Source organism: Phoxinus phoxinus, assembly GCF_949152265.1.
Source record: "Phoxinus phoxinus genome assembly, chromosome: 21".
Lineage (NCBI taxonomy): Eukaryota > Metazoa > Chordata > Actinopteri > Cypriniformes > Leuciscidae > Phoxinus > Phoxinus phoxinus.
This window is the reverse complement of record NC_136896.1, coordinates 3,335,210-3,358,800: the sequence shown is the minus strand read 5'-3', so window position 1 is coordinate 3,358,800 and position 23,591 is coordinate 3,335,210. Positions and strand designations below refer to the sequence as shown.

The following is a 23,591-nucleotide window of genomic DNA, read 5'->3' as shown; positions in this document are numbered from 1 at the left end:
TGCTCTCGAGAAGCGTCTTTAAAGCACAATAAAAGTGAAGCGGGGACTTGTGGGAGCTCTTTCCCTCGCGCTCATGCAGAAAGCAGATGTTCAGCTGTATCGCAGCAGTCGTGTGGTGCTGAGCACGAGTCTGGGGTCTGGCTTCAGTGTGTGTGAGAGTTCCCTACAGGGACGCCGATGAAAGCTGAACACACTGAGAGGAAGTGTTGGACGAGTGTAGCTGGGAAACACAGGGAGTGCTTGTGAGAGATCACTGAGACTGGAGGAAATTAAAACATGTGCAGAGATGATGTACTGTTAGTATTTAATGAGGATTTTGCATTGGAGAAAAAGTGTTTTTTTATATGCGAAGTTCATGCTTTCATTTTGCACGCTCTTTATACGCAGAAATGACCTTTTACGTGCATCCGATATGCATTTTTTTAGTGTATACATACACTCTAAAAAATGCTGTGTTGTCTCAACCCAATTTTGGGTAAAATATGGACAAACCCAGCCGTTGGGTTACATTTTTACATTACATTTTTAACCCAACGTTTGGGTTTGTCCATATTTTACCCAAAATTGGGTTGAAACAACCCAGCATTTTTTAGAGTGTACTTTTTGCATAAATATAATATGCACGTTTTGCGTGCATATGATACATGATATGATTTTCATACACTTAATAGATATTATATCATGTTTACAATAGTACAATATTTAGTATTATTATATAATGATGTAAAATTTAGATTTATACAATTATTTGTATTACATTAGTATAATATGTATATATTAGGGCTATATACGTGGAACTCGAAAAATTAGAATATCGCGCAAAAGTTTATTTCAGTAATTCAATTTAAAAGGTGAAACTAATGTATTATATAGACTCATTACATGCAAAGTGAGATATTTAAAGCCTTTATTTGTTATAATTTTGATGATTATGGCTTATAGATTATGAAAAGCCCAAATTCAAAATTAGAATATTGTGAAAAGGTTTGCATAGCTCTAAGCCATAATCATGTCTGTATCATAATCATAATCGAGTCTATATAATATATTAGTTTCACGTTTTAAGTTGAAGTACTGAAATAAATTTACTTTTGCACCATATTCTAATTTTTCGAGTTTCATCTGTACATTGCACTTAATCGCATCTGACATTAAAGTTTGTGTTTATATAATATATTGTGTGATTTGTCGATCATGAGGTTTGTAGTAAACACTTTTGCATACTGAGGAATAAAGCCCCATTAGCTTGGGCTATATACATGCATTTATAAAATTTATTTGTTACTAGTTATTAGTTATTTTACTTTTTTACTTTGTTTTGTTTGTTTTTATTGTTTTCTTTACTTGAATATTTAGTAATTTATGTAATAATGTAATAATGTTATTTAGTAAATGGCGTGTTTTATGAATTAATTAGTTTAGAAACCGTTCTTTAATGCATGCATTTTCTGCATCAGATGAATAATGAGGCTGAAGGTTTGAAGTCATTAGTTCCAGTGCAGAGTTTTCATGAATATAGATGTCGTGGTTCTCCTGATTCACACACATTTGCATTCGTATAAGATTGTTCATTTAGACACGAACACAGACTCTTGAGCTCAAACGAAATGTTTTTTGGGCGCTGGAGTGAAGGACACTTGAGTGGTTCAGGACACGATGCATTGTTCATTTGGCTTCAGGTGAATTATGAGGACAAAACACTATTTTTCCTCCTGAACCGAAGGACTCGTCTAGACAGCACTCTTTAGGGGTTTCCAGGACTCAAGGTTCAGCATGACACACAAACCAAACAGACGACTTATGATTCAGGACACACCATTCCACGTTTGATTTGCATGCTATCACAATGCTGAGAGAATGGCTGATCATTTCCACATCACTAGAATGCAGCGTCATTGCAAATACATTAAAATCAACCAAAAGTGAAGATTCTGTCAGTATTTACGCACCTTCATGTCTTCCCTTTTGGTTACACTTTATTTGGATAGTCCACTTTAGACATTCTACTAACTATAAGTAACTTTTCAACTGCATGTCAACTAACTCTCATTAGATTATTAGTAGAGTGACTGGTAGATTAGGGTTAGGAGTTAGGGTTCGGGTTAGTAGAATAAGTTGACTTGTAGTTGCCAAGTTACTTATAGTCAGTAGAATATCTGTTGGGGGACCAACAAAATAAAGTGTTAATTAAGCAGACCGTCTACTAAGGCCCCGTTTACACGAGAACGCTTGCGGGTGAAAACGTAAAAATATTTTATCGGATGTGCCTTTCGTTTACATGGTGACGGCGTTTTTGGGGCTTAAAAACGCAAAAAAGTGAAACCACCCTCCAGAGTGGAAATCTTAAAAACGCTCCACCATCGCGTTCCCGTCTAAAGGGTAAAAACGGTAAAACCGCAAAAGTCTGCTAGACAAGGCGTCGCGTGCGTGTTTACGTCACTGGCATGCACCAGTACAGGAAAATAACAAAACATTATCAAACTAAAATATAGTATTTATTTCATTGACAAAAAATATATATATATATCTGAGCGACAGTTAAAGCAACAGCTTTACCGTATTAAACATGAAAAACTGTGTCTGCGTCTCTTTTACTTTCAGGGCTTCACATCGCCACCTAGCCGCCTGGAGTGCACACTACATCCAATCTCACACACTTTTGCGTCACCATATGCACGCAGATTCCCCCCCCCCATAACGCTCGTCTAAACGCAGAAAAAAAAGTGATAACGCAACGCCACTTTTGCGTTTTCTCTTCAGATCGTTTCCATGTAAACATAGCCTAATACTCTAATGACAGTTAGTTGACACGTAGTTGCAAAGTTACTTATTATAATTAGTAGAATGTCTGAAGTGGACTATTGTGAAAAATGCAAGGTGTTTTTGTCAATTTTCCATGTCTTTTACATAGCAGCTTGCAGATTCCACTGAAGAACGACATGAGGGTGAGTAAATGATGACAGAATCTTCACTTTTTCATGAATTATTCCTTCTAAACAGGTTTCTCACGCTGTTAGTGGGGATTTTCGTTTAATTCAGCATTTATTAGACGCCAGATGAGCAGTTGAGACAGAACTGGCATGTCTTATACTGTACGCTGTTCAAATGAATCCGTAAATAAAGTATTCCCAGATGGTTGTGACTGGCTCACGGAGCAGGATTATTTTCATATATCATATTTTTGCTGCTTTTAGCAGATGTGAGGCTGCTTGAAAGGCAGACCGTCCCAATGTTTGGTCAAACCGGATGTAATGAACACGCTGCGGCCCAACATGCTAGAAGGAGATGAAAGATCGCTGATTGATTGGGATTGAGAAAGGTTTAGGCCTTGGCTTGACGTGCAGGCTAATTCGGTACCTTTGGCTGTGACTTCAGAGACTCTCACACTACCTAAAATGTAATTTGGACTTATAAAAAAGGCTTCATTTTCTTGTGATGTTCATTGCGCAAGTGTCAGAGGAGCAAATCCACTGCGAAATGAGTTGTAAGTGTTAGCATATGTGGGATGCCTTCCAGGAGATCTGAATTGATCCCGATACTTGTGCATGTGCTTACGAGACATGTTTGATTTGTTACTTTTGTTAAAGGGTTTTGTTAAACTTTTAGTTAATCCAAAAATAAAAATCCTGCCATTAATTACCTAAAGCCTAAATTCAATCTGTTCATCATATAAAGCGATCGAGTCTCTCCAGAAAATTTTGACTAAACCGTTCAATCCATTTGGATTAGTTTTACGATCTCTTTATGAACATTTTGAAGCGTCAAAGTGTCAGTTGCGTAGATGTCAATGGCGGGACAGAAAGCTCTCAGATTTCATTAAAAAGATCTTCATTTGTGTTCCGAAGATGAACGAACGTCTTACGGTTTGGAACGACATAAGTATGATTAATTAATTAAAGAATACATTTTTTTGGGTGAACTATCCCTTTAACATTCTCAGAGAGAGCGCTGAGATCATTAACCAGAGATGTTTGTTACGAATGAAAGACGATAACCTCGCAATAACCTCGATTTATGATTTTTATTTCCTGCTTCTAAAAGTTCTCCATTTGGTCTCGGAGAGGGTGTGTGGCAAAGATCGTAACCCAAAAAATCAGATGAAAAGAAATGTGATTTAAGGAAACGTGCACGCTCAGACTCGTAAAGTTTGCGTGCGCGATGACAGATGTGTTAATGTGGCCAGATGTGCCCAAAGATCCCGCATTGATGGATACTCTTCAGAGGAGAGGTTGCGTTTTGTACTTTCCTATTCTTGTGGGTTTGATGTTTCGTGAAGAGTTGTTTTCATGCTGAAGTTTATTTGTTCTGTTTGGCAGTACAACGATCATTGATAAACATCATATTTGAAATCACATCATACGCATTGAAACAAACATTCACAAATGAGGTCTCAACTGTTTCTCCTAGACAGTTTAAATGGAGAAGAAATGAGGACTTCTCAGATGTTTCTCCTCTAGTAACACATATCAACAATGTCTCAAACTATGATTTTCTTGTATCAAATGATTTTCTAGCTCTTTTCTATAACTGTATATCAATAACTAAGTCATGTATGTCTGTTTTTGTTACTCTAAAGTAATTGGAAGAATCTGAGATCAAGTTGTAGGAGGATACAGTAAATCTACTTGATCTGACCCTTAAAATGGCTTGTGTGGGTGTTCATTTAGTGCAATTAAACAGTATTTTTGATTCGCATAAAACTATTTACTTTAGAACAGATGTTTCCACATGAGCACAATTTGTATTTTTTTTAAACAGTGTTAAGACTCATAATTGAGACCTCCATTAAGTCTCATAAAAAAAACAATGCCTAAGCAACACATTTCCTATGGGTACATATCAAATGTGTGTATCGATGATGCATTCATAAATCACCAGATGTATTAAATAAATATGAAGACAATCATTTAAAAATTACATCTGAAATTCATCCCACAAATTCCCATAACAATAAGACAATATAGAGATAGGAGAATGTACAGATAATAAGTCTGGTATATGTTGTACTTTCTGCTTGTTTTAATTAAGGTCGGTGTGTATGTTTCGACCAGTTCTTTCACTTCTTCTTGATGAAGTGTGGAGGTGATCGGTTGTTGTCTTTAATTTTCAGTAAATATTCCTAAATAGTTCTTCAACTCTCAGAGACTGATGCTGCTTTTCCAGCACTAGTAACGTGTGCAGGTTTGTGAACGTTTTTCACCATTTCTTTTGAGTTGTTTTATTCACACTTGTGCATTGAAATCAATCGTGTGACACCTTGACCCATGACCTCTAAACACCCTTAGGTGGGTTTCTTCTGGACCACAGGGGCCTCATTTATAAAACTGTGCGTAGGATCCTTACTAAAAGTGTACGTGTGCCCGAAAGTTTTTTAAACTTATAAAAATATTAAAAATATTCAGACTTAAAAAGTCTGCGTACGCCAGAACCTGCGCAGAATTCACTTTATAAATCCCAGCGGAAGATTGTGCGCACATGCGTCTCCTCCCCGAAATAACCATATATGGAGCTTACAACGCCTAGTTTTACTATGCATATCCTCATCTGCATATCATTTGCATATGATTATTCATTCACGTGATAACATGTTTAACGGTACAAGACATTAGGAAAATATGAAATACGGATGTGCCGTCACATTACATTAATAAAAACCATTTAGTAGCCTATCCTTGACTTGTTTTTGAATAAATAAATCAAATAGTGTAAAATACATTTCAGAGAAAGTTCTTCTCAATCTTTTCCACTGGCCAAATAGTATTTTTAATTGATTTATATTTTTAATGGAAACAGATAGACCTTGCTGTGCATTATTTGCACGAAACTATTTTCTCAGACAATCTGCTATCATGATAAGCAATTATCTCTGTAGCTAAAACATTAAAACACAGCATGCCAGAGGAAAAGTGTTCAAAAGCATCGCATCCACAATAAATATTACTATTTATTGAATATAATTTTTTTTGTAACTTCTCTCAGTAATGATTTCATGTGACTAAGTGTTTAACTAAATGACAATTACATATTTATGAATATAGATGTTTATATCAGAAGTAAAACATAGTTTAAATCATTATTTTATTTATTTAAACTGTTATTGTGAACATGCGCTGTATTTATGATTAGGACTCATAATGAAGATTTCCGTTAGATAGACATCAGTTTCACTAAACGGCCCAACGCGCTCGCTAGCGCGGACATTCAAGAAGGGTTGATATTTGCTTCAATGGTGAGTGAAATTATATTTGTATTATGTTTCTGTATACGTATCATTTTTTTTAGATTATCTGTCTAAAAGTGACCAAAAAGACATTTAACTCCGGCTCACCATCGGTGTCGCCAAACTGCTCCGTCTCCAAAACGTTCGTACGCATGGGTCAGAGTTTGCGTGCAGGTGCGCACATTTTCCCCATCATGTTTGTTTTTATAAATCACAACGTATGCGCCGGAAGTGGCGTACGGCTCTGTTTTGTGCGTACGCAACGGTTATAAATGAGGCCCCAGGTGTTTTCCGTGACCCAGTATACTACATCTGCCTTCATCCCAGCTCATGATGGAATAGTTCAGCCCTGCGATGAGGCAAGCGGTCCTTCGTCCGGTCCAAGGGTGTAACGTTCCTCATTAGCTAAAGCTTAAGAACTGGCAGCAGTCTCTGTCTTGCCATGGGATGTCATTACATCAACCTCTGAATATTTCCACGGATTATTGCATTCCAAGTCAACAGTTCTCCCATCTCACAAGTGTTATTTGGTTTATTCCTGTGAGTCATTTAGAAATCAGATACCTTCATTGAAACTTGTTATGGATCCGAGCTTGAGGACTGACTCTGCTGATGACTAAATTTACTTTATAATTTAGAAAGTAGCTTTGCTGAAAGTATGCTTTGGTTTTTCCAAACCTGTAACCTTAGTTTTTGGTGTTTTCTAAATGATTGTGTGTGGTGATTGACGTTATGTCACACATGCTGTCAATAGAGGGCTGTACTTTGTAATGAAACCCAGAACATTCCTATAAATCCTAAAATAGAGTTTCTGTAATTGGCAACGTAACCGTCAGGGTCCAGAGAGAAGCATATTCACCTTAAAAAAATTTTTTTTTTGTTACATTTCAGTGTTGGTCTCTCTTCTAGATCGTCTGGATGTGATGTTTTACATTAGTTCCAGAGCAGATGTTTGATGCGGGAAACGTGTCTTAACTTTTGGATAAAATGCAGATTTACATTGAGTAAGTCGAGGTAATTGATTCATGTTAAAGTGATAGTTCACCCAAAAAAGTAAAATTCTGTCATTAATTACTCACCCTCATGTCGTTCCAGACCCGTAAGACTTTCATTCATCTTCAGAACAATAATGAAGATGTTTTTGATGAAATCTGAGAGATTTCTGTCACACCATTGAAACTTTGACGCTTCAAAAAAGTTAATAAAGAGATTATAAAACTAATCCATATGAATTTAGCGGTTTGGTCCAGATTTTCTGGAGAGACTCAATCTTTATATGATGAACAGATTGAATTTAACCTTTTATTCACATATAAACATTCATCAACTCACACATCAGTTGTGGTAAACAGTAAACAGAAGCTCAAACATGTTGGTGATCTGGGTAATCGCTAGTATGTTGCCATGTGGTTTGTATAATATTCTGTGTGCGTGCGTGCGTGCGTGCGTGCGTGCGTGCGTGTGTGTGTGTGTGTGTGTGTGTGTGCGCGTGATGGCAACATCCAAAATCCTTGTCCTTGTGTGGACATTTTTTGATCCCCATGAGGAAAATCATACAAAATCATATCATTTTGAAAATCTAAAAATGCAGCTAGATTTCTGTAATGTGTAGGTTTAGGGTTTGAGGATAGAATATACAGTTTGTATAGTATAAAAATCATTATATCTATGGAAAGTCCCCATAAGACATGGAAAACCCTTCATATGTGTGTGTTTTCTTATTGGCCCAAGTCAAAAAGCCCCAAGTCTTTGGGATATTATGGTCTATATTAAAAGCCTGTGGGGATTTATTTTATCTTTCTCCTGGCAGAATTGTAAGTCTGATTACTTCTAAAAGTAACAGCACACCTCTCCCCAACAAGCCGCTTGATTCGAGGTATTTAGCATGCTAAACAGAGGTATTTAATAGAGACTCTGCATTACTGATCCATCTTCCAATTATCAGATAAGAGGACACTCCAGATGTGTAAGATGATAAAGAGATGATAATGAAACTCATTTCTGTGCAAGAGGAAACGCTCTGGAACGAGTCGTGACCTGATTTATCCTAAGTAGCTTGAAAAACTGCGTTTTGTCCTTGACAGGATGGGCACGAGTTCATTGTAGCTGAATTCACGTTTAGTCAGCCAAGGACTGGAGAGTAATTTGAGCTGTAACTCTGTCCCCATTCAACCCCCCCTTGTCTTTCTTTCTCTATGGCGGGCTTCCAGTCTGGATATGTGTGTGTCTCTCTGTTACTCCACATCAGGATGCACATGTAAATAAATGTAGGCTGATGTGCTCCAGTTTGTTTGCTCTTCATTTAAAGCTGCCAGGGGGCCAGTGTTAAAGTAATAGCTGATTCTGTCAAGATTCACACTCATCTTGTTCCAACCTGACATTCATGCTGTTTTCTTTTTTTACAGGAGACTTTTTCCGTAAGAGTCTTTACATAGCATGTGAATATTATGGAAGCTTGTTTCCGGCATGGAATAAAAAAAATGTAAAAGGTAATTGCGACTTTTTATCTCGCAATTCTGACTTTTTTTCCTTACAATTGCGAGGTATTATTATGAGGTATTACCTCGCAATTCTGAGATATGGAGTCCAATTCTGAGGGAAAAAGACTGACTTATGCAATTAGAAAAAAAGTCTGAATTGTGAGATAAAAAGTCGCAATTACCTTTTAATTTTTTTTTTTTTATGTGGCGACTAAGCTACCATAATTATATACCATAAATATAACAAGCTACCATAATTATAATGAATCATACCAAATGATATATATACTGTATATATACATATGTATATTATATAGTATATTACTGTATATTAAATCATTACTAAAACTAAATAATTAAAAAATATATTATTATTTACAAAATATTGCCAAACAATGCTTTTTAAATGTTTTATTTTTGTCTGGTTGTGAATTCAGGCAAACCTTTTCAAGCCTCAAGATTATCAGTGACTAAAGATTTAATTTTCAGTCTGTTCATTACATAACGTTGTCATGTAACACACACACTGGACTGCTTCTATAATGGTTTTAAGGTGGGGTATTTTTTGTCCTTTTTGGAGCTTGACAGATGCAATGAAGTGTTGAAGACTATGAAGAAAAAGATGAACATCGTTCAGGTTTAAATGACACGAGGGTGTGTAATAAAATGACAGCATTTTCATATTAGGGAGAACTGTTCCTTCAAGTTCTGTGCTTGAGAGAGAAACCTCTTCCGTTGTTTTTATTCTGTCCACTCCTGTCATGTCCCTTTCTAGTTGTCTATCTTGCGAGAACACAAAGCATTAAGTGACCGGTGGAAACAACAGCGCCCTGCTGTGTCTTTTTCCCCTAGTGACTGATGATTTGATTAGTTTTTTCTGCTTGTGGCTTTGCTGCAGTCGTCTTTCCACAGCATGAAAGGTAGAATTATTTCTCTTTTTTTCTCCTTGGTAATCTTTCGCTCTGCTTGGTCTCTGCTCGTGTGAATAATTGAAGAATAAATTAGAAAATGGCCACAGAAACATAATACTTTGTTGATTGTTTGTCATTTTAACTTCTCTTTGAGCCAGTTTCATGACTGAATGTTTGTTGGAACTAGATCTTCTCGAGGACATGGTAGTGATGCCATATGATGATCTAATGAGATGTAATGAGGATTTGGGATGGATCTCGCTTCGTAGTGGCGGGATGATGTGTGACAGAAGTTTAAGTTCACCCAAAAATGAAAATTCAGTGGATTGCAAACGCTGAAAGCTCCCCAAAATGTCAGAAGAGTAACATAAAAGTGGTCGTGGTCATATGACTATTTTCCAAGAGTTCATTTTTGGGTCTGGTATAGGCGACTGACTAACTAAGTTTCATTTGTAAATGCAGAATACATTTAGTATTTCTCTCGCTGATTCTGGAAGTTTCTTTTAGAAGTTTTCCTGAAGATTAATGAGTTTGTATTTTTCCTCATTTGTAAGTTGATTTGAATAAATGCATCTGCTAAATGAATAAATCTTCCATTATGAAGCGCACACACACATCATTGGCCTCTTTAGTTTTATGGTTGAAAAACATTATTGATTGATTCGATCGAGAAGTAGCTTTTGTTTAGTAGTTTATGGAAGTTTTAGATGTTCCTTGAAAATCAAAGACATTGAAAATGTTAAAATAGTGATTTTCTATAATTTCATAATTCCATTGGCTATATCGTTTTTGTTCTTTGTGAGTGCTTTCTCTATAAAAATAATTTAAAAAAACATTACAAACGGCTGGAAAAGTCATGGAAGTTGAACCCTGAGCAAAGTTCATGATTTGTAAATATTTGTTACTAAGCTAAAACTCAAATTAGCGCCTGAAAAGAAAAGGATAAATCCTATTTTGGCCTTTACAGTGTCCAGCGTCTGTGGATGATCAAGCATATGTTGAGATGATCCTGCCTCCAAACCCCACCTGAGGGAATCACTACGGCCACGGTTCAGACCTCACATCGGTTTGCTGCTTCTTCAAGACTTTGTGCTTGTAAATGCTTCTGCATCTGTGATCAGAAGAGCAACATCTGTCAGAACATCTGTGATCGCATGGCAGATTTCAAGACGTCTCGTCTCTTCCTGGGTTTTTAGACACCACTGCCAAATGCTGTTTTGTAGTTACATGTGTTGTTAATCCCATTTACTATGTGAAACAGTCCTGTAAGCCGAGAACAGTGCGAGGTGAGACCAATTAAACATCCTTCCATTATAATTAAGCGATAAGGGACAAGAGGTCGGCTGCAGATTGAATGGAGTCACGGCTGAGTTCCTGCAACCCCTTTAAAATCCTTATATTCACTTGTCCTCAAGTGTCTTATTGCTTTTAAAAAATGCATATACAAAATGCATAACATGATTCAAACATGAGGAAATTCATTAAGTAAATAAAAAATTCCTTGACTTATTCCTTGTATAAAGTTAATGATTGGTATCTGATTGCACAGTAGATAAATAAATCACACTCAAAAGTTTGGGATAGTACCATTTATTTATTTATTTAGCTAATTGTATGCAGCAAAGATGCATTAAATAGAATAGTGACAGCAATGACATTTATAATGTTTCAAAATAATTATATTTCAAGTGAATGCTAGAATGCAGGAATTACATTTGAACATTTTCAAATAGAAAACTGTGATTTTAAATTGTAATAATATTTCACATTATTATTGTGTTACTGTATTTTTCATCAAATAAATGGTAAGCATAAGCAACTTCTTCAAACAAAAAATTAAACATCTTACCATCCCCAAACTTTTTAATGATACCCTGTGTAAGCAACGCAAAGATGTAATAATGTAATGACCAATCAGCATTCAGGACGCGATCCAGGATAGGAAATATCGGTTTTATAATAAACATTAATCAGAAAGTAATTTTCCTGCTGTCAGAACAATGCATTAGACATTTACATCCAATAATAAGATCTGTCTAATCTTTTAAAAAATCTATTAAATTCATTTTCTAGTTGTTTGAGGGTGCAGTACAGCAAAGGTTTCCATGAACCTTGATGAGGTTTTCAGATACTAAAAGCTATTTTTAACTTAAAGAGTATCTGGAAAACATTCATTTTTCTTTGTAAATTCACTGCAAGGTTTTCATTGATTTCCTCCACACGGAGTCGGCTTTAAGATCATCTAATTCGATTTAGTTTGGCGAGAAGAGATCAACAACAAATTTCTCCTGGAAGTTGAAAACTAGTGTGTAATGTGTAGTAACATTCAACCTGAGCTGATGTATAGTGTGGTGTCATTGATTTCAGGTTAACCCTCCACAAACATAGACGGTCTATTCCTGGAAATGTTGACTAGGATAATGAAGTGAACCAGACTTTCTACTGTCAGATGTGTGTGTTTTTCAGGGAGGTTGTTGTTCTCTGACTCAGCAGTGCCGTAAACGTCTTCATGAGTTTGTCACTTTCTCTCGGGCAGTTCTGGTTAAGAAAGCACAGCGGCATGAGGACCGATCGAGTGCAGATGTTAGTAATGGTCTGATCAGAGCATTATCTCAGCAGGCGAGAGAGGAAGAGAGAGAATTAGGGCATCCTTTCACAGGATCTGTGCAGCCCGTCTTTGATCCGTGATCATTTGCTGCTGATCGGATTATACGAGGGGAAAAAAGGAGGATTCAGATTCTTGGTTTCACACTACAACATTTTCAACTCAACTCGTTTCACTTTCATAACGTAACACATTTCTGAGTGAAAGTGGGCAGAGCTTCATTTTAGTGATGATAACTTTTGTTTCAGAGACAAGCAAGTGCAATGCATTGTTCACAGTAAGATGTTCACAGGAAAAAAAAACTTAATTTTGAAGTAAAATGACTTGAGGAAATGAGTGAATGTAACTTGTTTGTGTGTTTGTGTTGCAGAGGGTTGTTTGCTAGTCACTACACAGAAACACACTACCTGGAGGATGGAAGTGCCGTCACCACCTCACCGAATGTGACGGTAAGATTACAAGCGACCACTGTTTCCTTGCATCCAATCTTAAAGGAACACTCCACTTTTTTTAGAAATAGGCTCATTTTCCAGCTTCCCCTAGAGTTAAACAGTTTTACCGTTTTGAATCCATTCAGCTGATCTCCGGGTCTGGCGGTAGCACTTTTAGCATAGCTTAGCATAGATCATTGAATCTGATAGCATCTCTCTCAAAAAAATTACCAAAGAGTTTAGATATTTTTCCTGTTTAAAACTTGACTCTTCTGTAGTTACATCGTGTACTAAGACCGACAGAAAATGAAAAGTTGTGATTTTCTAGGCCAATATAACTAGGAACTATCCTCTCATTCCTGCGTAATAATCAAGGAACTGCTGCCATACAGCAGCGCAATGATATTACACAGCGCATAAAAATAGTCCTCAGCTCGGTAACTTCCAACATGACGGGCACTAAGTTTGTAATATCATTGCGCTGCTGGGACGGCAGGAGTGTTCCTTTAAGACAGCATCATTAAGGCAGACCTTGTATTTTACCTAAACCAGACCTGCAGTTAAGATCCTATCACTGATCTCCGCCCTCAGCGATTGCTGGATGATCTTGTGTCAACAGCTTTAGAGGAGAGGCGGTCAAACGAGGGCCACCAGGAGAGCAGGAACCACCCATGATGCACCTCTGTGTGTTTTAGGCGTTTAGATTGCAGCTCAGATTACTAGTCAGCGCAACAGACACTTTGAGCCCTGAAGGCATGTAAGTCCAAACCTCTGAGGAGCACCTCTGAATCACTGACCCCGTCATCCTCAATCTGCTCTCCAGCGGGCCGCCAGTTTCCCCGCCAGACTGTTTGAGCCAAAACACTTCATGAAAAGAAAACACATGCTATCAGAAATCCTACAAAAAAGAAAAAGGTATAAAAAAAATAGATAAGGAAAGAAGGGCCAGGCAATTATTTTATTCCTATTGCAGTAGTGTACCCCACAAACCACCCTAGCAATGGCATAGCAACAGTCTAAAGCAATTTAGACCACAATAGCAACAGGATAGCAACAGTCTAAAGCCATTTAAACCACAATAGCAACAGCATAGCAACAGCATAGCAACAGTCTAAAGCCATTTAAACCACAATAGCAATAGCATAGCAACAGTCTAAAGCCATTTAGACCACAATAGCAACAGCATAGCAACAGTCTAAAGCCATTTAAACCACAATAGCAACAGCATAGCAACAGTCTAAAGCCATTTAAACCACAATAGCAACAGCATAGCAACAACATAGCAACAGTCTAAAGCCATTTAAACCACAATAGCAACAGCATAGCAACAGTCTAAAGCCATTTAGACCACAATAGCAACAGCATAGCAACAGTCTAAAGCCATTTAAACCACAATAGCAACAGCATAGCAACAGTCTAAAGCCATTTAGACCACAATAGCAACTCATGAAAGTGCGTATCTATACCACGACTGTTATTTCTCGTGCCATTTATACAGCAATTTTTTTTTTTTGCGCGCATATGCTACGCCCTTGGGTAGGATTAGGGGTGGGGAGTGTGTACGCCATAAAGTTCGTATCATTTGCACGCAAAAACTATATTTTTGGCGTATAAATGGCACGAGAAATAGTATAGATACGCACTTTCATGAGATCAGACTAGAATATAAACAGTCTAAAGCCACTAAAAGAAAGAAAGAAAGAAAGAAAGAAAGAAAGAAAGAAAGAAAGAAAGAAAGAAAGAAAGAAAGAAAGAAAGAAAGAAAGAAAGAAAGAAAGAAAGAAAGAAAAGGCAATATTCCCATCATGCTCCAGTAAGGGTCTGTTTCACAACACCGTATGGTGAGATTTCACAAACCATTGTGACTATTTCAGCTTGCTCCGTAGATTTTCTCAACAGTGTGAGGCAATGTGTGTCCTGCTTTGTTTTGATGGGAAACCAGAGTTGCAGATCACCCAGAAACAGCAGCGCTCCTCGACCTGAGCGTCGCCAGGGGGAGCAGGGCTGAATCTGGACTTCACAAACTGATCTGGGAGGAACAGGACAAAACAAGACAAATGCTCTGTCAACCTGAGTGCAGAGATTGCTGTTTCACACACACACACACACACACACACACACACACACACACACACACAAATCCATCCATCCATGTCCATCTCTGCGTTTTCATAATTTCAAATTCATAATTTTGTATGTAAATAACGTGCAAATATATCACACAAACTGTGCTTGACTTATTTCTACCGTTGCATGATGTATCACATTCGCACGACCCTAAAACAAAGTTTAACAGCGCTGGTCGAATTCTGCAGTGATTGACTTTGCTGTGTCCAAACATTTGTGCACCAGGCAACAGGACGGCATGTTTTGCACTGTAATCTGGATGAGTTGTGCTGATCTGATGGGATCCAGGGCCGCTGGGGCAGATGGAGTGTATTCACTCGGGGTGTAGGGAGTTATGGACTCGTGTTCTGTTCCAGAAAGACTTCGGGAGTGTGTCAGTGTGTGTCTGTTCTCCCAGACCTCCTCTGCCTTTCATTAAGTCTGTTTTATGGTTGTATGTGCGGTGCCATTATTTCATCCTTAAGCAGAACTCCTCTGAGGCCCGTTTGGACTCGCTCGCGGACTCCTGTAGCTCCAGTCGGACGCGGCCCAACACCCGAGCAGCGCTTTCATCGCAGATATATTACGTGATTAAGAACGACTTAGAAAAGGAGTGTCAAACTCTTTTTATCTGCTAAACCTAGTGTATACACTGAAAGTGCATGTGCAACGCATGTCTTCTGGAGTTTGGGAAATACAAAGTCAACTTTAGATGGCATAAAAAGCATGAAAGTATACTTTCATTCAGCATAAAAGAATGAAAGTAATCAGTCTTGTGTTTTGTTTTTCTTCAGGTTGTTTTCAAATTTTTTGTTTTCCTCAAATCATCTCAGATCTGATTGGTTTGGTTCATGGCTTTTTTGTCTTGCCTTTTGAGAAAGCGAATATACCTCCAGAAACAAAGCAGCTGAAAAAGTTGGTCATCTAACACACATATAATGGGGCATGTTGTCACAATAGTATAAAGCTTACTGTATCATATTTTGAGATGCAAATTTCAAAGGCCTTTAAATGATCAATGTGATCAAATCTCAGTTTTAAGGCACAATCTTCTATATGCCTTCTGTCATCTGATTGATAGTTTATACTTTTTTAGAAAGTAAAAGGGTTTTTAGTAAACGATAAACGTCCACCTTCAGCTCGTGTCTTTTTGCTGTGAAATATTTACTGTTTTTTATAAAGTGAACCTAATAAAAAAAATTATATTGTTTGTAATATTTCAAAACTAAGCATTTAAATATCATCTTACTAAGATATATTAAGATATAGCGCGACGACTGATATTTTTAAGCATTTTAATAAGTAGTCTGCTATAGATCTCATTGATATACATTACAAGCATCAAAATTTAATCTTTTGCCCATTTTAATATCAGCAACTCACTAAATACCAATTTTTTGCTCAGTTTGGGCCTCTGAATAAAAATGAGGTGTTTTGTTCCCTCATTTCAAGCCATAATATCAATATATTATATCATTATATAAGCCATAAAAGCATGATGCATCATAAGTGATACTCAAAATAAAATACAAAAAAATTTTTTTTACAGATTTTTTGAATATATATTTTGTCCATTTTTTTTTTTTACTATTATTTCACAATTGTACAGCAGTAGTTTAAAAAGGAATGGTTTTGGTTTCAGATTAATTTGATTATAAAACTTTCCTTTTTAAACTACTGTGTTGGCCAACAGTACTAAAAAAAAAATGTATTTATTAAATTACATATACAATGCCAAGAAGAAAGAATGCTGACTTTTAAAAAAAAATGATTCCTGTCTTTTGTGTCCCAGATTCACTGCTATTATCACGGCGAGGTGGAGGGACACCTGGGGTCAGAGGTCAGCCTCAGCACCTGTACAGGACTCAGGTGAGTTAGTGGTCACGCCCTTCATATATGGGACACTTTGTACATTAACTTCACCTCACAGCCTTCCCATGATGCACTGAGCTGAGGGACTGAAGTCGAGAATGGCCTGAGGAAAGGGCATTTTAATAACGCCGTGTGAAGTTCGCTATTCTCCAGAGACACTTTACGGTTTTAATTATGAACAAGCTCTCTAGTGGACAGACGCATAGGTTTGCCTTCATTACTGGAGAATTCAGACAGTTTCACAAGTGAAAACTTCACAGGGATCAACAGGAAAAAAATCATCAATGATGCAAACATCATCAAATATGAGACAAATTACAATTCTGCTGTAAAGCAGCTCTACAGACACAATAGTCATTATTCAGCTCAAGTCAGATCAGTGTTGATTCACTTCCGTTCAATAACTGTGTTATATATATAACGATGTTGCAGAGTTCATCAATTATGAAACAAATCTGATTCAGCTGTAAAGGAGGAACGTTGTCCCATAATAGTTTCTGTCAGAGCATCACCGTAATAACTTTATAAGACCTGATCATGTGCCACGGGAGATGCATAAAGCTGATTTTCACACTTCAACCTAGAGAGAATGAGAGCCGCCTGGACATGCAGGATTTATGAGTGTGATAAAGCGTCAAACATATCTCCGTCCCCAGAGCCACAGCGCTTATTGTTCAGCTCTTTATTTCACCTTGACTCGCTCGTTGTGCCGCAGTAACCTGTCTCTCTCCGCCTGCAGACACACACACATGTGAAGGTCTCCTCCGACTGAAACGGACTCGCTCGCCACTCGGGCCAAAACAAATCGCTGCTGATTTTTTTGGCGAGTGGGGTTTCCACAGGGATCTCGTGCAGTGGGGAATGTAGTTTTAAAACTTCTGGAAAAGCCCAAAGCACTGGCCGTTTCCCAGCAGAGGAGACTGTCACTTAAAATCAGCGTACGACTCGAAAGTGTGAGAAAGGTTTGCGGATGCGGATCCAAAAACCACAGAGCGGTAATATTAGAGCTCGCGGGGAGATTTATTTAGCCAAATATTGTAGAAAATGGACAGTCTGCTGACCAACAGTGGCTTGGATGCTGAACTAAGCCGCTTTCCAAAACGTCACGCTGTCTTGTATTGTGGGAAAACGAGAAACCACTTCCTCTCATACAAGAGCTTTTCTCACATTTATTTGTGTTATTATTGTAAAAGCTTTTTCTCTCGCTTCTTTCTGTATGTAGTTCTGAATAATCATAAAATATTAGTGCATCTGAACACATTTGTGGTGAGGCCGCATGGGGAAAGTGCTGTTCAAATAAATGCAAATATTCTGCATGGTCTCTGAATTAATCAGAGGTCAAACTAAAAGCACTGTAATCATAATAGAATTTGATAAAAGTAGTTCCACAAAAATGTCACAAATTTAATTCACTGCAGGAGATAAAAAGTCCTGCTTTCTAACTTAAAAGCTTAAAAATATATATTGTCAAGAGATGCTAGCTTAGAAATGGATTGTTCGACATTTTTATAATTTGTGACAAAATATTTTTGGGGGCAATATGTAGGCTACAGACATTAAATCAGAGACCAAATAGATAAATTCAATATATTTAAATATTATTTATCTCTATTTTGACACATATTTCTATATGTCACTGTTCATGGTGAGACAATGTTATCACATGATGATTTACACATTTTATTAACAAATATGAATTGTTTGTAGATAAAATTGACTGTCAAACCAAATTATGAAAATATAAGACATTATATGACATTAAAGCTACTTGTCAAGTTTGCTCATATTCCAAATACACTGAGACATGCTGTATGTAATTGTTAATTCTGGTTATTTCTTGTTATGTTTACATGATGCATGTATAATCGTAATATGTGACCCTGGACCACAAAACCAGACACATGGGTCAATTTTTAAATTATCTGATTACAGATCATTTACATTATCTAAAAGCTGAATAAATAATCTTTCCATTGTATGGTTTGTTAGGATAGGACAATATTTGGTCGACAACTATTGAAAATCTGGAATCTGAGGGTGCAAAAAAATCGAAACATTGAGAAAATCTCCTTTAAAGTTGTTCATTTATGTTCACGATTGTGCTGCATTCACTCACAAAAATATATGTTTTATATATTTACGGTAGGAAATTTACTAAATATCTTCATGGATCATGATCTTTACTTAATAGCCTAATGATTTTTGGCATAAAAGAAAAATGTATAATTTTGACCCATACAATGTACTGTTGGCTATTGCCACAGATATACCCGTGCGACTCCAGACTGGTTTTGTGATCCAGGCTCACATATGAACAAATTCCAATGTTAACTGAATGGTGTTGATTGCCTCGGTCTACAGGGGACTGATTTCACTTGAACGTAAAGTATATGTACTGGAGCCCATGCAGGAGGGAAACACTCATCGTCTTTCCAGAGGAGAACATCTTAAATTCACCCAGGGAACCTGTGGACACGGTCACAATATCTCATACCCGAACACTACAGGAGCCGTCTTCAGTTCTCACAGCAGAAGGGTGAGTTAAACAAAACCACAAACCTTCAAAGATTACAGCCTTCAGCACACAATAGTCATTCTTTACACTATCCAGCCCTATTTATTTATTTAATTTTTTTTATAAAACATTTGCATTGTATTTTATTTATTTTAAAACATTTTTATTGTATTGTATTTTATTTTATTTATAAAACGTTTGTATTGTATTGTATTTATTTTATTTATTTATAAAACGTATTGTTTTTATTTTATGTATACTTTTTTTTTATTGTATTTTATTTATTTTATTTGAAATATCTCACATTTTGTAAATAAAATGGGTTGCTTTTAAAGTTGGTTTTTCAAGCATCCCAACACAGTAACATTGACTGAGCCAATGATGTTAGTTTGGAGGCGGGACTATCAGTTTGCCTGACCAATGACAGACAGGTGGGGTGTTCAGGAAACCTGTTCAAGCTAGTGGTGCACAAGGTCACAGGTCACTCTTTGTTTGGTCACTCTAAGGACACGTCCAGTCTCTCGCCGTGAACACTGACGTGTTTTAATATGGCAGAAACGATCATTGTGTCTGAATGTTGTCATTGAGTAAAGGCTGACAGATTCTCTCTGTCAGAATCTCAACACAAACTCAACTTTTTACACACTGGAGAGTCATTTCTGAGATGTATTATTCAGAAACAGGTTTTATTCTCTCTTGAAAAGGATTTAACTTGATGTTGCTGCTCATTGAATTAAGCTCCTGCATTTCATCAGATGTCATGGCGCAGCGATATCGTCTCTGTGTGGAAGCCAAGTGTTTTTTTATTCAATTAGACGCTTATCAGCTTTCCTCTTCACATCCGCAGCACAGGTGAAGCAGCCTGTTAGGCGTCACGACCCTAATTCTTCTCAACATGAAGCCTCGCACAGATGAGTCCAGCCTTTTATTTCCATTGAAGGAAAACCAGTCACTGGAACAATAAGAGACAGTTTCCATTAAGAGCGAGAGGAGTATTGCTGAAGACAAGGTCACCTTCATGATAGTCTGTCCTGTCCTATATACTGTAAATATTTATTTAAATAAAGAATCTATAGAAATCTATAAAAGATAATATTTAAAAAAAAATTCACAAGCATCTGTCTCTGATTGGATCCTGTTGCATGTGTTTAAACAGCCTAAAAACACGAGAGATCTGATTTGTCATGTGGTACTAAATCACAAAAAATAGCTTCAACACGGGCGGTTTGCTGGTCTAAGCTGGTCTACGCTTGTTTAAACTGGTTTAAGCTGGTCTACGCTGGTTTAAACTAGTTTAAGCTGGTTTAAACTGGTTTAAGCTTGTTTTTATGATTTTCAGTCCAGCTGATGTTTAGTTGGTTAGGCCATTGCACACTGACGCCCGTTTCACACATACTCCGTTTGCAGTGCGTTTGCGGTGCGTATTTTTTTCCGTACCCATGTTAACAGGTTAGAGCTTTCACACTGCACACGGATGCGGTCCGGCAATCCGTTCCAGTTGCGGTGCGTATACAGCAGTGCAGCGATCGTTTACGCACAGAGTCTATTTTCTGCTGTGCTGCACCGCACCGGAGCGTATTGTTCACATTGAAATAAATATAGATTGACAAGAAACTGTAATAATTTGATCATAGCTACTCATAATTACAGTTAATGTGTTCTACATTTAGCCTACTAAATTACAGGATCAAGAAATTAAAAACGTTTTAAATATAATATAGAATATAAATATATATTATTGCTGCATGTTGTTCTATTTAAACATTAATATGTAGGCCTCTGTGTTGCCCTTTTTATTTATTTTGTTTATCGTCACATTCAACCTTCATGTCATGCGAATTTATTAAATGTAAATGAATATCTGAATATGTAGTTGTAGCCTATATGAATTCATAAGTAAATCATATTATATAGTTTTATTTTTGAATATAAAGAAGTTAAACAGGGTGTAATTATAAGTTTGTTATAGTTATGTAGGCTAGTTATAATTAATTTTGACAAAAATGTTTAACTTTTTGGTGCTACAGCCAGCCTTATTTATAGCAGAGGATACTCGTTTTAATGTAGTGGCATGTGCTAACAATAATTATTATATCAAATGTTAATTTCCTAAAAGGTCCTTTGTCTTCTGGGGGCTAGCCCTCTCCCGGTTCTTATTTTTTTTTTCAGTCTTAAAATATGCATTTATAATCAGTATTTATACATTTGTATTCTAATTTAAAATATTTGTGTATTATATCTTAGCAACAGATATAGCGTGATAGCTTTTCTTCTGTCAACAACTCGAACTAAAACAAAGAATCACAATGATTAAAATTAATTTCATACTGTTGTAATGTCTGTAACAATGTCAAAGTTAAAGTTTGGTTTTAAAATCAAAATTACTTAGCCTACCCATTTTTTTATTTTTGTGACACAGAAACTACGTATCAGTAGCGCTCTGCAAACGCAGCATATGTGAAAGCACTATAGCGCGTGCTGCTCCAGTACCGCACACGCACTGCAACACGCACCGCAAACGCACTGCATACGGAGTATGTGTGAAACGGGCGTGAGTCCGAAATTGTCGTATGCGTTTTTTCTTATTCGTGTTTCGGTGGCTCTGAATTGTCAAAGCACCATTCAAACACCATTCAAACTGCTTGTTACGGATGCGAAAAACGCAGAAAATCTAACCCGTTTCGATTTTTTTTATGACGGACGAAAGAAGAGGCAGTGTGCAAACGTGATTTACATAACATGAGGTCATATTTATTTTTGAACGTGCGAATATTTCGGATGCAAATTTCCGTGTGTGCAATGGCCTTTAATGTTGGTTTAGGTTTAACACGCTGGTATGGTTGGTATGGCTATGGCTCGAACACTCTTACCACATTCATTAATCTTAATATTGTATCCCTGCAGAAAACCTAAACCAGGCGGTTTGCTGGTCTAAGGTTGTGTTTAACTAGCTGGTTGACCGGCTTGACCAATTTGCCTGAATATTTTCATCCTAGAGCAGACGTTCATTTCACAGCTTGGGGATTTACTCGTTTTCATGAATCATAACACCCTCCTTTCTACACTCCAGTCTTGAAATGAAAATCAGCGGTTATATTTGAGCTATGAAGACTTTACTAGATGAAAATTACACAACCACTAGTATATATGTATCATTTATATGCAGAATTAATGGGGGCTTGTAATATTTATTATATTTTTGTAAAGCAAGCCGTTGTCACATACATGTATTGTGAGAAAGCAATTGTTGAAAACCAAAGACCAATTAAAGAGTTATACAGTATAAACATAAAAGCTGAGAATTACTTCAAAGACTTTTCTCCACTCAAACTTTTAAGCACACTTAATGACGTCTTATATTGCACTATTTTATTTTATTACATTTTTAATTTTTTATATTATTTTTATTTTAGAGTCTCTAGACAAAAAAAATCTCAAAAAGAGAATTTTCATATGTATAATATTTACTTCCACTTTATTATTCTCATACTTCCAATTTTGTTATTTAAAAGTGTTGATGACTTTTATTCTAAAATGTGGAAAATAGTGATAACGACGAGAGAGTAGGTGAGAATTTCTTGTAAGACTGCGTTTGAAAAAGACATCTATAAAAGACAAGTGGGTCTTTCACACGAGTAAATAAGATGGCCAGGCAATCTGAAGGCTGTTAAAGGAACACTCCACTTTTTTTTGGAAATAGGCTAATTTTCCAACTCCCCTAGATAAGAGTTAAACAGTTGAGTTTTACCGTTTTCGAATCCATTCAGCCGATCTCCGGGTCTGGCGGTAGCACTTTTAGCATAGCTTAGCATCATTGAATCTGATTTGACCGTTAGCATCTCTCTCAAAAAAAATGTCCAAAGAGTTTCGATATTTTTCCTATTTAAAACTTGACTCTTCTGTAGTCATCGTGTACTAAGACCGACAGAAAATGAAAAGTTGTGATTTTCTAGGCCAATATGACTAGGAACTATACTCTCATTCCTGTGTAATAATCAAAGAACTGCTGCCGTACAGCAGCGCAATGATATTACCGGTACACAGCGCATGAAAATAGTCCCCAGCTCGGTAACTTCCAAAGTGACCGGCACTAAGTTTGTAATATCATTGTGCTGCTGGTACGGCAGTCTGGTGTTTTGAGTTTTGAATTATCGAAACTCTTTGGTCATTTTTTTGAGAGAGATGCTAACGGTCTAATCAGATTCAATGATCTATGCTAAGCTAAAAGTGCTACCGCCAGACCCCGAGATCGTCTGAATGGATTAGAAAACGGTAAAACTGTTTAACTCTAGGGGAGTTGGAAAATGAGCCTATTTCCAAAAAAAGTGTAGTGTTCCTTTAAAGTGAAAGTCTCCTGGAACGCACGTCGCTGCGGATCAGATGTATTTTGCGGGCAATGCTGAAACCAGAAGAGGATGTTCAATCACTCACTGATCTGTTAATAGAGGGCA

At 36.9% G+C, this 23,591-nt stretch overlaps 1 protein-coding gene across 4 annotated transcripts in view; it reads left to right on the top strand.

Annotated features, from left to right (window-relative positions):
• Positions 1-23,591, top strand: part of adam12a (ADAM metallopeptidase domain 12a) — a 103,237-nt gene that overhangs the window by 34,606 nt on the left and 45,040 nt on the right. For 3 of the 4 annotated variants that reach the window (XR_013795590.1, XM_079594518.1, XM_079594517.1), the window contains exons 4-6: positions 12,587-12,665; positions 16,546-16,622; positions 18,987-19,161. Coding sequence is in view for 3 of the 4 variants with exons in the window: in XM_079594518.1 (XP_079450644.1) it covers positions 12,587-12,665; positions 16,546-16,622; positions 18,987-19,161 (331 nt within the window). In the remaining variant the exon portion in view is untranslated. Of the gene's footprint in view, positions 1-12,586; positions 12,666-14,393; positions 15,341-15,547; positions 15,669-16,545; positions 16,623-18,986; positions 19,162-23,591 lie in introns of those variants that run through there. The other variant, XM_079594519.1, reaches the window with a different exon arrangement.